This window comes from Anas acuta, chromosome 2 (assembly GCF_963932015.1).
Source record: "Anas acuta chromosome 2, bAnaAcu1.1, whole genome shotgun sequence".
NCBI lineage: Eukaryota > Metazoa > Chordata > Aves > Anseriformes > Anatidae > Anas > Anas acuta.
Window position 1 is genome coordinate 38,620,127 of NC_088980.1, and position 17,890 is coordinate 38,638,016.

The following is a 17,890-nucleotide window of genomic DNA, read 5'->3' on the forward strand; positions in this document are numbered from 1 at the left end:
TGAATATTATTTAAACTAAGTAATAATAATAATCATCTTACAATATAAAACTTTTCATCACTTATGGAAAGGCTTAAATACAGTCACCTTGAGTCCTACATGGAACAAGGTATCCAATTACAGAGCACAACTATTTAATACTGGTAGTAAAGAAAAATACTCTTTCTACTGAAACTATCAAAGTAATTTGGAAATGCACAATACAACTACTAAAACATATTGGCTAAGACATCAGAAAGCATTGTTATTAAAGTTCATATCAAAGAAGAAGAAAGGAGAAGGAAGAAAGGAAGAAGGAGGAGGAGGAGGAGGAGGAGCAGGAGCAGGAGGAGAAGGACGGGAGAGGGAGAGAGAGAGAGAAGAGAGAAGAAAAAGAAAGAACAAATGAACAACAACAAAAAAAAAAAAAAACCTGTTCTTTTAAAATATGTTTTGAAAGATGCGGTTTCATTATAACAAAGTCTGCTAAAAAGATACCGGTGCATTGCTTTTGACCAGCCTGAGAAGCCCCTGTTGATAATTTAAGCTAAAGTTATATAAATCCCAGTTTCTATATCAGGAAACATTTCAGTGTCTTTTTCAAGTCCTAGAAACTCCTAAGGCAGCATTTCACATATATTGGGAATCTCACAGATTAATTTAAAGCCGTATGCCTAGCACAGGGGAAACCGTTTGTAGAGCTAGCTGTATTGCCTAGCAATAGTAACTAAATGCCTGAAAAAGTAGCCTTACTAGCACAAAAGGAAGTGGCCTTTTGTTCAGGAGGAATCTGTTTTGTCTTAAATTTTTGTTTCATAGACTTAAAATTTCTTTTGCTTTTAATCCCTGTTCTTTTTCATTTCCTTAAGCATCGTGAAATTGTTAACATAGCTGATGTAATGGTTCCCTTCCAACCCAAGCCATTCTATGATTATTGGAAGTTTAATCCAGTAAGATTAACAGTTTTTTAAACACAGATTTATTTTTTTTTTAAATGATGCAGAATATGACATACTTGCTTTGTCAATGTGCCTAGCACTAATTGTTCAAATAGACTGTACTAAATGGTGGTCAATTTCTAATGAAGTTTGGTATAAAACCTTTGGACATTACACTGTTGTACTACTGGAAACTATTAAAGAATACATCAAAGGCCAGTTCATCAGGTAAGCACATACAACTGTGCAAGAGCAAGTTTATAAGAAGACATCACTCTAAGAACTACTTGATATATCAAAAATAGTATCTGAGCACTAGTTATAACTGAACAAGTTATAACTAACACAAATTCATAACTGCTACAAGTACTGAAACAGATTTGTGTGTGTGTATTGTCTCAATAAACTGGAAAAAGAAACATGTTGAAGTATAACTAAACTTTTAAAGTCTTTATGTAATCAGAAATGGAATGGGAAAAAAAAAAAAAAAAAAAAAAAGACTAAACCAAACCAAACAAGGTATTTTAAAGTTATAGATATTTTCATACAGCATTCATAATTTGGGGAAGATGAATATCAGTCTTCCTACGTTCAGTACTGCAGAAATCTCAGAACATGTCTCCTTCTGGTTTGACAGTACCAAGAATCTTCTCTGGCTGCTCTGGCTCCACAGGAATCTTGTTCACTAATCACTTTCCTAGCATATTATAAAACATCACATGAACTGAAGTTGACATGAACTTGCAAGCGTTCAAAGTCTAATCTCATCTGGCAGAAGGAGATTTCATGGTTATTTTCTGCCTACTATAACTTAATGATTAAGTAATGAGACAGAGAGAAAGAGAGATGTAGAAAGAGAGGCAGAGGGATTCAATAACATGACACATAAAAACCTGCTACCCTTAAGCATCTTTACTCCAGGGGCAGTGCAACTGTAACAATAAACAGCTGTTAAACAATATAATGGGTTTGAATTCTAAGCTCAGAGAAAGGAGTGAATGTATAGAAGCTGTATAGGAGATTCCTACTTTCCTTCTAAATTAGATTTTCGTTACAATTCTTGTGTTTGCAGTAAATACCTGTGGAAGATCATAAGGCAGCCATACCCTGCCTGAAATGTCTTTTCAGTAGATTTTTTTGGAAGTGTTCTCAGGAAAATGAGAATTTTATTTATAATTACATGAAAACTGATTTGTGTAGGACACCTAATTGGTACTGTCTTCTCTTCAGGGCAAAGAAAGGCCCACTGAATTAGCCTTTTTTAATTTTCACAAGTGGTTTAACATTCTGAAGATAAATGTGCAGTCATGCTTTGTTTTCAACATCTTATTTTCACTAGCACCACTATAAAAAACTTTAGTTTAGCAGTAGAGAAAGTTGTTTCACCTAAAATAATTGTCTATCATGGAAACAAAGTTCATATCTGTCTCTCAATATGTCTGTTTCTCTTTAATGAAATTAATTGGCTGATTTTGACTTCTTACAATTTTTTTTCCTTAAGAAGGAAATTTGAAAATGCAAACACATTTGAAGTCATCAGTTAGGCTTTTTATGTCCCAAAATGTCTTTATGTTGTCCTAAAATATCTTTATATTGTCTTAAAGAATGTTCCCAGTGGAGTTCAGATCTCTATTTACTTTATAACACAATTTCAAAACATGTGAACTTGATCCCAGCTCAAAATAGCAGTTTTGAGGAGGTTAAAGCCTTCATGTAATTCATGCAGTAAGTTGTGTGCTAACAGTTGTTTCAGCATTAGGGAAAAAAAAAATAAAAGTTAACAGAAAATACGATTCTTTCTTTTGCACACACACACCGAAGTAATGTATGCTGCAGATCTCTCTCTCCCTCTGTTTTATAAGCTCTATTTTTCAAGCAGAAAGATAACTATATTGAAGCAAGCTGTTTCATATACTTTTTTACTGTTTAAATATTTAGTGGTAACACGTTACTTTTAAAAATTCCAGTTTCAGTTTTAAAGTCAGTATGAAAGTCACCAAATATTTTGTTTGTTTATTTTTAATACTTGTCCACCAGACTTCGATGTAACTACTACTTGTCTCTGAAAAATTCAGGCATCTTATTTTACTTTTATTTTACTATGAAGATGGCAACATATTTCTCAAATATTTGTGAACAACTTTTCAGAAAACCTAATATTTATATCATTTTTCGGTGTAAAATTACCGTCTCTAAAAGGTTGATGCACTAAAATATTTAAAGATACATCAAGAAGCAAATATCATTGCTACTGGAAATCATTTTGTGTCTAACTTGAAGCCATTATTTATAGACTGACATGGTGAACTCAGCCTATAATATTTCTGTGTATGTTTTTGAGTTGCTTAACTACTTCAGTATGCTGCAGATAATGTAGCACATAGCTGTGGCGAGGCAGGTGGATTGACTATTAAATTAGGCTGTATAAGTGTATTACAGTGTATCTCCTTAAAACAAAGATACTATACTACATATCAAACCTGATAACATTAGAAGGAAAATAAGATAAAATGTATTTCAGGCATGATTGTAAAATGTATACTGCATAATTTAATATTGGGTTATTTTCCCCTGATGTAACAGGTGACAACCTTAACTCAAGAAGTCTCACAGTTAAGTAAGGATATGAAGAATGTGATGTACCTTCTTGAGAACCTGCTCACATCCCAGAAGCCACCAGGGTTCTGCACAATGCATGGCATATCTCGGAGTCCTACTCTGGAAAGCCTGCAGGCTCGAATGGCTTGGACTCCACGTCAGCCTTGCACACACATGCAAGCCAGTAACATTACTTGCACCAAAGCACAACCCTGCCGCAGTAACACGATATGTGACATTTGGAATACAGACCTATCCTCTGTAGGCAGCAGCCCCCAAAGAACTGAACCCAACCTTCAAAATTCTACGGACAGTGAATTTTACTATACACCGGGCCTTCACAATTCACCCTCCCAGTATCAGGTAATTCAGAAAGATAACTTGCAGTTTTTAAGATGCACCTCTCCCCATTCAGACACTACCTTGACCCCTCTTCAGTCTATTTCAGCAACTCTTTCTTCTTCAGTATGCTCTTCATCAGAGACATCATTACACCTCGTGCTGCCCAGCAGGTCTGAGGAAGGTAGCTTTAGCCAAGGAGCAATCAGCTCATTAAGCCTGGAGAATTTGCCAGGATCATGGGACCTTGAAGGAACAGCTGGAGTAGTTTCTGCACAGACCTCAGATTTCACGTTAGACATTGTGACAAGCACAAGGGATATTAAAGATAAAGATAACCAAGCCATAGATGTATAACAAGAAAGAGTAAAGTGGTACTCAAAACATGTTCTGCAGCTGCCAGTTTAAAACGTAGAGAGTACCGCATGACTGCTTTGTTTGACCTTTTCTCTGGTGATCAAGGATACTTACAAAGGTGAAAATTTAGTTTTATAGAAAGTAAGAAAAGGTATTGCTGGTTCATACTATAGGAAAAATATTCTAGATTCTAGAAGCATGTTGAAAAGCATTTTGTATACAGATATAACTTTCTGGTCTGTTTGGCAGACTGTTGTGATAGTCCAAAGACCCTGAGGGTCAGAGCAGCTGGAAGTCTAGGACAAAAGAACTGTCATGGGCAGCATTTATTCATTGAAGCAAAGGTTTTCACTGAGTGTCTGACTGTTGTTCCCAAACAATATCCATGGCACCGTTTGCTTCAGGTGATCGTGGGTCCTGCTGGTCTGTTTGTCAGTTCTGTGAAGGCAAAGGGACAATTATCGCTGCATGTCATCTAGACAATCAACCAAATAGAGCTGGTAGAGACTGGTTAGTTGTTGCACGTTATTTGTCATGTAAATTAAACCTCTTAATTTATCAAAAAATACTATTTTTATATACTTGGTATGAAATATGTACTTACAAATTATTTAAAATATTTATAATGAGAATAAGAGTTTGTTTTCATTTTGGTAAAAGCTTGCAGTTTTAACAAGAAAGGCACTACCATCATGTATTAGATCAAATACTATTTATTGTTAAAATTATGTAGTTTACAAATTGATTCTCTTTTATGTGCATGCAATTTGCAATGAATGTATTCATGCTGGTGGAATACAAATAAATTAAGGTATTATTTTATTTAAAAAAAATAAAACATCTGGAAGGTTGTGTCCTATGCTAAGTCATCCATCAGTAGTTATACTGTGATTTGTTATATCGATAACATTCAGTATCCTCAGATTGTCTTATTATTGCAGTATTAAGTATTAAAACTAAGTCAATGTTTTATTACGCAGCCCTGTTTGGGGATTTTATATTTGGAGAAGAAAACTAAGAGGGATGAAAACTATTGAGTAAACTGCAAGAGGAATATTAAAGGGAAAAAATAGTAATGGTTTAGTCAGAGGTAAAAGAAAAAAGGTTGAAATAATTATTTGATGATTTTTATTTATATATTTAAGAAATTAGTTTTGACCTTTAGACAAAAACAAACAAACCACAACAACAACTACAGGTTTGGAAAATTATTTAATCCAGAACATGATTTAATGCCCAAAGAAAATTTGAAGGGTTTTTTTATTATTATTATTTATTTAATGTATTAGAAACCTACACTGTGTAAAATCTACAGTGTAAACAGAGCAACTGCTTTTCATTGGGATTTTGATTTACATATTTAAAGATGTATGCATCATATTTGCATGTTCTTCAGCAAGCTTTCTAAAAATCATGTTTACATCTCATAACAAATGTTTTAAAATAAAGAAGTAAACTAAATTTCATTTAATAATTAATGGAAACTGGTGATTGTAATCTTTTAAACTTTTAAAACTTTTGCAGAGCACAGACTTAACTTCCTTCAGAGTTTTTTCTGCAAGCTTCAAAGACTAAGTTAATTGTTAACATTGAGGTATACATAGGAGCACAAATCCCAGCTTATACACTGCCTGACTTGCATTCTTTCACATTCTTTTTCCCCTCTGGTAAAATTAAAGCCAGTGTCATCTCATTTTGAGCTCCCTGAATTTTGTCACTGGGTCTATGCATCAAAGTGACTGTTTATATATAGAGTTTCTTATTGTTCCTCTATTCCAGTTTTTAATTAGATTGCAGTTACACAGAGAGCTGCTGATTGAACAATACTTATCTCAGAAATTAGAAAATTTATAACAAATACTAGTAAATACAGGTATACAGAATCTCTGCAAACACACATTATTCTGTTCTTCCATGGAGCGTTAAAGTAACGGGAATATCTTGGCCCACCTTTAGCAATCTACTGCCATCATCCCCACTGTCATGCAGGACAAGAGGGTGGGTCTAGTCAGGAGCTGCACTACATGGGGCAGTGGGGATGACATCCTGACAGAGAAGCCAGGAACTGGGTGGCAATATGGCAGAGCCTTGTGCCCTCAGAGTTCTGCCTTAATGAATTACACAAGCTAATCTAGGCTCACCATTTCCCAGCTGTTAACTAGAAGTGCACAAATATACTATTTGTCTGCCATGTTCTGTTCTTAATATCATTTAATAATTCCCTTCATATGTATATATATTATTTATATATATAAATTGGGAGTGGTGTTTGCTTTCTTATTTCATAAGCAATACATAAATCCTTTATAAGTGCTAGTAGAGTGAAATTAAGTTTGGGTGTTTTGTTCTGGAGTGTCTATACAAGTTTTATATAGAATTTAAAAACAACAGTGAGAAAAAAAAAAAAAAGAAAAAAAGAAAAAAGAGAAGAAAAAAAACACTTTGCATAAATAGCTATAGCTTTACCACTGTACATTTTTTTTCCAGAAAAAGAAAAAGTACATGCAGTAATTGAGAAGTAATAGCACAAGGAGGTCTGTCCAAAGCAGTTCCTTGTTTCTACAAGCATCAAATATATCCTGAAAAGGCTGAGAACTGCTATGCCATTTAGAATGGTTATAACACCAAAGAACATATATGGTCATTAGCTGGACTCCAGAAAGGTGGCACCACACATGTGAACACGCTACATCCCAGAGAAACACCCGGGGGGACAAGAATAGCACAGGACAAGTTCATTCCAGGCTGATATCAAGCAAGGAATAAAGGCAGTCAGCAAGACCAGAAATCTGGATCTGAAGGACAGTTCAACTTTAAATTCCCAGACGCAATCATATTATGAAAGCCTCAAGAAAAGAATCCCACAGGCATCTTCTGTTTGAAGATATCTGGCAGTGAACCAACATCAGTTCTGAAGGCAAATTGGCAATTGCAATTCATAGGGACAAATGGGAAAACGTGCATTTTTGGAATGGCACAATATTTCTGGGAGACAGGCAAACACAATAGTTCTGTAAACATCATGGCCATGAAAAATTTCTGTATTTAAAGCAGCAAACACTGTAATATTCAAGTGTTACACTCAAAAGGTGCTCATTATGAACATCAGTGCAAGTGTCCTTTACCCTAACATCCAGTAGCCCAGCTAAGACAACTTACTGTATTCCTTTTTGCACTAAGCTTCACACACACATGCACGCATGCACACACACAAACAATAGGGAAATATATAGAATTCATTTTTGTCTCAGGATTGTTCTTTCCATGGTGCCAATTTACTCCCTAAATCTGCTACATTTTCTTTCTTGCATTTTCCATTACAGTTCTTTATTTTGTACACCAACTGTTCTCATATTTATTTTCATTCACAATCCTACCCAATATCTCTTTACCTCCTTTTTTTGTGTGTGCGCACTTAAGTTCCTTTTTCACCCATTCTCTTTTCTATCCCCTTTATAACATCCCCTGACCCAGCAATTTCTTTCTGAATTTCCTGGTCATTTTACTACAAAGAATCATCCTAGCCCACCACTAGCGAACTGAGTTGTTACTGAACTGAGCTATGCAGTAGAAAAACCTTCAAGATTCAGGCAGTAAACCTGTCTCTTACTAATATCTCCTGTTATTACCTTCTCATGATGACATGGTTGCCTCCACTGACAATGGGGAAAAGCAGGATTCTCTATTAAATTAAACCTCTTTTCTGCTTTTATACCTTCACATGTATTTGTAGAGACATGCATTTGGATTGTGCCTATGATAACTGCTCGATTCAATTTAAGAAACACAGCTTATCACAAATTCCACTTATTTTCTTAAGCGCTAGTCATACCCGGCTCTTGTGATAACCTTGCATTGACCCACGTGCTGGTTATCTGCATAGATAATTTAGTTTCTAATTAATTCATCTGTTAACTGTATAAGAGATTTCAAAATATTTCATTTTATGAAGTAGTTTTTTAGAATGTTCTGCCAATAGATTCACCCGTTAACTTGTAAAAAAAAAAAATAATAATAATAATAATAATAAATCTTTCACCAAGCAGCAGTTTTGGCTGAATCAAAGTGTTCTCAATATTTCCCACATTTTCTCTGGTTAGCCTAAAAGCATTTGATCCAAACCCCCTCTCAGTGGTACACATTGCGGATATCTAATGCTGCTGAGCCTACCACAGAAGGTGAATAGTTGCATTCTTGTTTGCTTCTAACCACTTACCTCAGCCTTAAAAGAATAAGCTTATAGCTTGGAATTTGGGCAGAAATGGGGTACATGACGAGAAAAAGGAAAAAGGCTGGTGCTTGGTTTCCTGGCTTCCTCCCACAACTCAGTCATGGGACATCTTACAGCAGTCTCCAACTCTACCAGCTCACACGGTATCCACTCTTCACTCAGAAAACTTGATAACCTGATATATGAAACCTAAGCCTGCCTCCCAAAGTATCTGCAAATAGTAAAAAATAGTAAATTCCTTTTAAGAAAAATGCATAGCTGTGTGTTAGATGATGCCACACAAAATCAGTCTTATCTCTTCCAAGATAAGCAAAAAGATCATTTCATCATTACCACTGACCTCCTCAGTACACCTCAGTTTATAGGATCCCTGTATTTCTCCTACCACACAGACAGTGGCAAGAAACAGCAATTTCCTGCCTCAAAAATATGAAGAAATGCCACAGACCATTCCTTTCATTTAGAGAAATTGGTTGATGTGAATTTTATTTTATATGTACCTTGATACCAGATGTCTCTCAGACTTGGAAATCTCTTAAAGAACCATTTTAATCAAGTTTAAGAGAGTTGAGTGTCATTTCAAATCAGAATTCAAAACCACAAAAGTTGTGCAAAAGGAGAACTAGCATCTCCAATATGTTTTAATGTATAAGATCTGGTTTATAATCTTGCACTTATGTCTTGATTGCTTGCTTTAAGCCTCAGCATAATAAGAGATTATCACTTAAACATATTCTCTTTCCCTAGTTCTTCAGGAATCTGTCAATCAAAGGATTTACATATGACCAAGAAACACAATCAGTACAACAGAAGCAAGGTAGAAAAAATATAAAAATTTTTAGTTTTAATGACACTGAGTCATACAAACAATTTATTACAATGGCAAACTGCTAGTATTTAACAAACAGTAGAATTAAACATCATCAGAATCTCACATGGGATTATTATTTCCATATTTCCATTAAATGGCTTGTAAGGATAAGTTAAAAGAAACTTGTTGCTTCAGTTTTTCTGTTTTACTTACTTTAGATGTCTTACCAGCCTTACATATTCAAAATATTCTGATTAGGACACTGAAAGTTAGGACTTAAGATAACGGATGGTTTGTTTGTTTGGGACGGGGAGTTGCTTTTTTTACTTGTTTGTTTTGTGTTTTTTGTTGTTGTTGTTGTTTTAACTTTACATTGACCTGTTACAGTTGATTTCTCTAAAAAATGGCCACAGTAATGCAAAAGAGTTACTTAACACTGACCAAGAGGACAACTGCAGAAATTACTGCATTAAGGAAACTCGGATATATTGAGCATCACAAAGGAGATGCTCAGAAAGTAAGTAAGTAGAAGGTAAGTAAAACTAGAATTTCCACAGACGAATCCTAGGGTGTTACAAAACTGAACACACTCAGGAGCCCAAAACTGAACACAGTATTCAAGGTGCAGCCTCACCAAAGCTGAGTAGAGGGGGATGTTCACCTCCCCACTCCTGCTGGCTACACTATTTCTAACACAGGCCAGGATGCTGTTGGCCTTCTTGGCCACCTGGGCAGACTGTCAGCTCATGTTCAGCCGACCACTGATCAACACTCCCAGGTCCTTTTCCTCTTCACAGTCTTCTAGCCACTCTGCCCCAAGCCTGTGGTGTTGCATGGGGTTATTGTGTCCAAAGGGCAGGACCAGGCACTTGGCCTTATTAAACCTCATCCCATTCTCCTCAGCCCAGCAGCCCAGCCTATTCAGACCCCTCTGAAGGGCCACCCTACCCTCAGACAGATTGACACTACCTCCCAACTTGATGTCATCTGCAAACTTACTGAAGGTATACTCAATCCGTTCATCCAGGTCATCAATAAAGATATTAAACAAGATAAACCCCAGTACCAACCCCTGGGGGACACCACTTGTAATGGGACACCAGCAGGACTTAACTCCATTAACCACAACCCACTGGACACAGCCCTCTAACCAGTTCTTTACCCAGAGAAGAGCACACCTGTCCAGACCAACGGCAGCCAGTTTCCCACAGGAGAATACTTTGGGAGACCATGGCAAAGGCTTTGATGAAGTCTAAGTAGACTACATCAACAGCCTCATCTACCAGTCTGGTCACATGACCATAGAAGGAGATGAGGTTGGACAAGCATGACCTGCCTTTTAACAGACTACTTCCTTTGCTTGCTCTAATAAAATGTTAGAAAACAATGCAATCAATTAAAATCCATATATTTGGATTTTTTTTTTTCTTCATGATACACCTTAAAGATTTTGCTTCCTGCTCTAAAAATATAATCTTTCTCACTGAAAAAATTAGTAAGTTTTAACCACCCTATGTACAAGCAATTAAATCCCACATACCATTTCTTTTCAAGTCTTCGGCCAGGTACAGAACAAAAACAGCAGCAGCAAGGGACAAACTGGAACCACAAGTCTCAGTAAATGGTAACTTTAAAGACTAATTGCACTTTCTGAAAGGCCAACAGTCAATCATTTACATCCTGAGTTTTCCTTCCGTTTTACCTTAACACACACATCTAATGCTACTGCATTTTTTTCACAGCACAGTATGAAAGAAATATAGCTCACATTCTTATGGGGAAAATTTTAGTGTTATTTCCGTAACCATGCAAATGGCTGTTAAATAGATTTTTAAAGCCTGTAATATGTGTGGAAAAAAATGTATGGGGTACTTGTATTAGACTTGCTTATAGGACAGGAAATGAAAACTATAACTACATGGATTAAAAGATTTTTCTTCTCACTCACATCAATCTGAAATTATTTTCCAAAAGCAAATGACAGAGCCCTTTTCAGTCCTCTTGTTTGCAATGAAATCTAATAAATGTGACAAAAAATAAGTCTCTGAATGCTACATTGCCTTAAAATAAGTTATGACTGTGCCATGTTTGTCAACCAGACACTGAAGATTAAAAATAACGTGATCATCTGCTTATTTTTCCTTACATAAAATTACCATTTGCCCTATATGTTGCACCACAGTATCTCTGGTGAATGTATACAGTATGGTAATAGCTAGTGACACTTCTACTTTATCAGAGAGAAGGCAGATCTTGCTATGTTCCACCTCGTTAAAGACAGGCAAAGGCCTGTCTTTAAAAAGAAAATTGCTGGTTAGCCTTTTGTAAATTTTCCTTTATTTTAATATTCCTAATAACCTCTTCTATAACTAAATTATCGTAATAAACAGCAGTTATTATGAAAATTATAGAACATTCAAGGAGAGAAGCTGCCTATTTCTGATGCAAACTAGTATGTAAACACAGGTATTCTTTCAACTGCTCATAAGTTCAGAGCCTTTCAACAACTGGCTCAATCATAAAGCTTTTTTTATATAGGTAGTTGCTAACAAATGTGTGTATATATATATATATATATATATATATATATATATAAAAGGAAGACTAAAAACTCAGAGGGATATTTGACAGTATCCTCACTAGAGCTCTATTTCACTGCATTCTGAAGTATTGGTCATCATTCACCTTGATAAGAAAAGCACATTTGAAAATAAATGGCCTCATACAGAGCTTGGTTTAGTAATCATCCACATTGCAGAAGAAATGGAAGGCCTGAAAGAGTGCAGGGGTCCGTTATATTCACAACAGCATAAGGGGATAATACGAAATTCAGAAACCTTTCAGCCTAACAATACAAACCATAGCACAAACAGACACACACACACAAAGGGGAGAAAAAGCATCATGAAGAATTAATCCAAGGTCCCATGACAGCTTACAAACAAGGCAGGACCCTTCTGAGCTGAGTGGTACCTGCAGCAGGAGGATCTCTCCAATGCCAAGTGAGCAGGGCCACCACAAATTGGGCAGTGCAGCGGACTCTGCTCTGCATAGTGCTCTGACCTGCTGGCCAGAAGTTATCTGGGTGAACTTAGCTGCAGTGGGAAACAGGACTGAACAAAATCTGAAATAATTTCCAAGCACTAATACTGAAGGATTCCCAGCTTGTTTTGTACAAAAATAGGCTACCTACAAACAAGACAGGAGGATTACCTTTAGTCTGAGCTACGTAGGAGAGCAGTTACCATAACAGTGTCTGCTAAGTGTCTGAGAGCAGGTGCTTGAATTATGACAGCCAGTTTGATAATTAATTAACGTTTTCAAGTGTGGAAGCTGGAAGAAAATGTATGCTCTGAAGGACTTGCACAAGGTTTGCATCACACCTACCAGCCCAGGTTAGCAGAAGCAGCAGAGCAGCTCTTTAACCTGTTAATAGACATAAAAAACATAATCAGGACAATACCTGTGCATTTTAGTGTTCACGAAGTCAAGTATTTTCAGCATCAAGAAGGCAGGCAATGTATTTCAGAAACACATGGTACATCTGCTGACCCTGCATGTCCAAGCTTTACTGATACTGCAGTCAGACTTGCAAGCACAGGCACTCAAATACTTGAGAGACATTTTATACCTTGCATTTTCCCTTCTTCTATGTTTTTTACAGCCCCAATCATCTCACAAGCAGAAAGACTGTTCAGCCCTATCTGAAACCAGAAAGAAACAGGAGCTTAGGAAACATGGCAAAAATAAATAAATAGGGTGGGGGAGGGGTGAGGAGGGAGTATATTTAATATTGTATCTGAGTATAATCTTCCTACGTGTTAATATATCACAGGTCACTCACCCAGGTAAAAAATAGTAAACAAATAAAGCTGACAGCTTTGAGAATGGGAATGGGTTCCCCCAGAATCAGCAGCAAACTTGGGAGATCTGGAAAGTAAACTCTTGTTTATCTAAGTATATTTGGGTTTACTCTGTATTCCTGCAACTATGGCAAAATACAGATACAGAAGAGTAGAATTAGGAGAAAGTGTCTATTTTCAGCAGCTTACATTAAGTCAGCAAATAGTTACTTCAAAGAAAAATGAAATAAAAATACAGCATTCACAAACACACAACAGCTTTTTAGAAGCAAAGTCCTTTGTACCACTTTTTGGCACAAACATAGGGAACACAGCAACATGTAAGCAGTATGTGAAGGGGATGAGAGGAGGAGGGTGCCTATGCATTGGGAAAGCTTGCAGAAGGGTGAGATCCAGGGCTATACAAAATGCATCTTGGCAGAAACTAGGTCTTCTTTTCTGTAACTGGAGTTCCTATTACCTACATTTGATTTTATTAACATTGAAAGAGATTCTGATCATTCCCTGTGGATGATTACTAAACCTTTTCCATGCCACTCGTGATTTGAAAGACATCTGCATCATTCACTTTTGAGTTCTCTCTATTTCAGGCTGAAGCATCCCACTCTGTTTTCTCATTCTCTACACCAGAGGAAAGTCACATCTTTAATCATTCTTCCAACCACTTTTCCTTTCTCTTATCTTTTGCACGTCTATTATGTGTTTTGGCTACACTACAGCACGCACTAAAATATTTATATTGTTTCGTGTTCTTTCCATCATAATTTCTAATACTTTATTTGCTTCTCATTACTAAAGAGAAGACCATTCCAGAGAAGATCATTCCAGAGAAGGACCTGGGTGTGATGGTTGATAGTAGGCTGAATATGAGCCAGCAGTGTGCTCAGGTGGACAAGAAGGCCAACAGCATCCTGGCTTGCATAAGAAACACTGTGGCCAGCAGGGCTAGCGAGGTGATTGTCCCCCTGTACTCAGCTCTGGTGAGGCCGCACCTCGAGTACTGTGTTCAGTTTTGGGCCCCTCGCTACAAGAAGGACATGGAGGTGCTTGAGCGGGTCCAGAGAAGTGCGACAAAGCTGGTGAGGGGCCTGGAGAACAAGTTCTACGAGGAGCGGCTGAGGGAGCTGGGCTTGTTCAGCCTGGAGAAAAGGAGGCTCAGGGGTGACCTTATTGCTCTTTAAAAATACCTTAAAGGAGGCTGTAGCGAGGTAGGGGTTGGCCTGTTCTCCCACGTGCCTGGTGACAGGACGAGGGGAAATGGGCTTAAGTTGCGCCAGGGAAGTTTTAGGTTGGATCTTAGGAAGAACTTCTTTACCGAAAGGGTTGTTAGGCATTGGAACAGGCTGCCCAGGGAAGTGGTGGAGTCACCATCCCTGGAAGTCTTTAAAAGACGTTTAGATGTAGAGCTTAGGGATATGGTTTAGTGGGGACTGTTAGCGTTAGGTCAGAGGTTGGACTCGATGATCTTGAGGTCTCTTCCAACCTAGAAATTCTGTGATTCTGTGAAATATTAAGATGAAGTATTCATACAGCTGCTTGAACCTCATTTCTGTGGGGTCATAATCAGCTGACAGTCCATGATAGATCATTTTCACCCCCCAGGTAGACTAATTTACATCTATCTATCAATTTCAAATTGAGTTTGAAATACCATTCCTTTTCCCAGTTGTTCTGTATCACTGAGCTACTACAGCTCTACAGTTCTACAGCTATTCACTGCCAACTTTCATGTTTACAATCTGAATACATTAAATAGCAAACTTGGTCAACAATATTGATCTGTTTTGCCAGATTATGCTAAGTAACCTAAGATAGCTGAAATTTCTTGTATGAATGAAATAGTTCTGGAACTAGGGATATGGATGGTAGATAATTTTTATATTTTCATTTTGAAAATATGCAAAGCTTCATCTTTATTCACACACTTCAGTAACTTCTGTTCAACTAACTTCAGATTGCCATGTGCATATCCTTTCAGTCTTTTACTTTCCATTTAATTTAAACTCTCAACATGTGGTCAGTTGGTCCAAGATGACCTTCTGCAATACCCCTGTGAACTGTCTAAAATAGATCCAATACAGAACCTTCCTCTAGTTCTTTCAGAGACCATTTGGTGATGAAATCTGCCAGCTGTCATCTCCCAGGCATGGTTTTTGCCTACCACTGTTAGTGGCATTTGTTCTCAAAACTATATTTGGGAAGCGAAAGTTTCCCACAATGAAACAGTTCACAATTCTCTTTCTCAGTAATAACAGTAGTGAACTTCCCAGCCATATGCAAGCCTCATCTAGAGAATTTATAACAAGTTTCCACTATTTCTGTGGTGCCACACCTGTTCTAATCTGAATTCTGCAGAGCAGAAAAGCAATTAATTTTCTTTTTTTCAGTTGTAAACATCATCATCAGAAACCTTTCTTTTCCTTACTTAAACTATGGCTTTATTGTAGTTCTCCAGACAGACTATGAATTTCTTCCAGGCTGAACTCTCCTGATTGTACTCTTAATTCTTAATATTGATATGAATCCATTTGCACTTTTACTTTCCAACTATTGTGTACTTTAAACCAGAACGTGTGGCCTTTGAAATAACCTTTCCTCTCCATAGTGATAGCTTTTCTGATCCTGAGCTTGTTTTGTTTTATGTTGTGTAAACTCTATCATGAGTAACATCGGCATAAAATAAATGTCTAAAGTGCAGGAGAAAATGATTTCATTGTCATATTCAGATCTGGATCCAAATATTAAAGCTGCTGATTCACAGACAGTGTAAATATATTATTTTTAAATTGGTGCAAAACAAACACTAGCTTTATTATTCATTTTTTGTATGTGGCTGTTACAGACTTAATTTATGACACAGTTACTAGGTAGCCTGGAACAACATGCTTTGCAAATAATGACTATGAAAAGGCTGTGCATTTCTGTTTGATATTGTTCTTATTAATAAACAAACAAGCTCTCAGAACAATGGAAAGCAGAACAAAATAGCACACAATGATTCATTGCCTGCTGGGAAAAAAAAATAATAACAAGAAAAACCTTTAAATAAACAACCTGAGTCAAAGACGAACTGCAAGGGAAAGGAAAGAATCACCACCACCCTATAAAAAGAGGATTGCAAGAGCTAGCTGACTATAAGGCACAAAAGCAACCGACATCCCAGTGCTGGGATGGATTCAAGAGCTTTCTGTGGTATGAGGAGAACCTCAGGGCTTAAGTTTTTACAGCTGACTTCTTCTCTTATTAGAAGTGGGAAAAAAAAAAAAAAAAAAAATCAGACAACAACATCCTTGTTTCCAGATAATGACTCACAGAAAGACAATGACAGAAAAAGAGGGCCTACCTTAAGTTCCCTAGTGGTTTAGAGTACATCAGAATGGACCTGTTCAGAGAGACTTCTTTCCCTTGAGTCATAGCTTTCTTGATCTTGGATCCTTGTTTTGTTTTGTTTTGATTCTGCATAAAGTCTGCCATATAAATACTATCACTACACTGTAAGTAACCTATATGTGAGACAGAATGTCTTTATAGACATTCATAATCAATACCCTCCTATTTTCACAAGAATTATTCTACTGCCTAGTGGAAGCTGCCATAAAGAAAAATTTTCTGTGATGCTGAGCTTCCATTTCATTTCAGGAAAATCGGAAAATCCTGTTTATACTTTTTGGTTTTGGTCTTTTTTTTTTTTTTTTTTTTTAATTAGTTCTTTTTTAATATCTTTAAGGCACGTATTGCTCCAAAACATGCCCCAAGCCCATATTTTAAATTTACATTAAAATCTGTTTTAGAAGCCTTCAGAGCAACAATCTTCAGTTCTGAAAAGCCCAATTTGCCTTAGCAAGAATACTTGTCACAAAGCAACACAAGAACGAGAGAGATCTGCAGGTCACCTAGACTTCAATGGGCTTCAATGGGGGTAACCATGTCTATTAGACTATTGTCAAGTTTAATTTGCATTCTATTTCATTAGCCCACACCTTTGTAAAAACAGTTCCATGTTTTCATATCTTTTTTGCTAATTCCTATGTTCTCTTGTTCCCTATATTTAGTGCATTTTTCTCCTTAGTATTGTTGTCTGTAGAAAATAAGTTGCTTGACCATACAGTCTACAGTCCAACAAAGAGGGATCCTTACTACCCATCAACAGGCTTTATGGTTTCTTTATTAAAACCAACAAAGCTCCTGCTTCAGATAATGAAAAAGTGGTATCTTTCTTCTAGTTTCTATTTGTACGTCTTTAGGGTGCATGACTCTACTAGCAGGGATATTGATGTGCCTCAAAATAAGTCACACATAACCTTCATAAAAAACAGAATTAGATTTCCACTCAAACTGGAATGCTAAAAGTTGTACACTTACACCTCAAAGGCAGATACAGCAATTTATTTTATGCACGCAGAAACACGAAGTTGCAATAAACTCAGATTCTACAAAAGCATGCCAATTACAACTCATTGGTAATTTTCAGGTGAAAGAGATTGAACTGGAAAATGTTGAGTTATTGAACCTGGAATGCCTTGCAGAAATATTTAAGTTGCCAGAGATATTCAACAAAATATGGACAGTTCCCAAAAACAAAACAAAACAAACAAACAAAAAGATAGCTTTCAGGCTTCCCAAGTCTTTTTTTTTTTTTTTTTTTTTTTTCCAGAGCAGCCCCTAGTGTACAGAATAGCATAGGTTTTCCATCTTTGTGATACCAAATGGTGGAGCCACTGGAAATTTGGATCTTGCCTCCAAAGGAACCCTAAACCTTAATTCCTGATCTCAA

The 17,890-nt window shown here is 36.7% G+C and overlaps 1 protein-coding gene and 1 long non-coding RNA gene across 2 annotated transcripts in view; one reads left to right on the forward strand and one right to left on the reverse strand.

The window, feature by feature from the left end:
- Positions 1-4,211, forward strand: part of KCNH8 (potassium voltage-gated channel subfamily H member 8) — a 181,283-nt gene extending 177,072 nt beyond the window's left edge. The window contains exon 16 of the mRNA XM_068674337.1: positions 3,501-4,211. Within this exon, the coding sequence (XP_068530438.1) occupies positions 3,501-4,211 (711 nt within the window). The remainder of the gene's footprint in view (positions 1-3,500) is intronic.
- Positions 4,212-4,522: 311 nt separating this feature from the next.
- The window catches only part of LOC137852530 (uncharacterized), a 41,898-nt gene continuing 28,530 nt past the window's right edge, over positions 4,523-17,890 (reverse strand). Inside the window, exons 2-4 of the long non-coding RNA XR_011093915.1 lie at positions 12,885-12,957; positions 12,641-12,679; positions 4,523-4,649 (exon numbers count right to left, since the gene is read on the reverse strand). This is a non-coding gene — a long non-coding RNA (uncharacterized lncRNA). The remainder of the gene's footprint in view (positions 4,650-12,640; positions 12,680-12,884; positions 12,958-17,890) is intronic.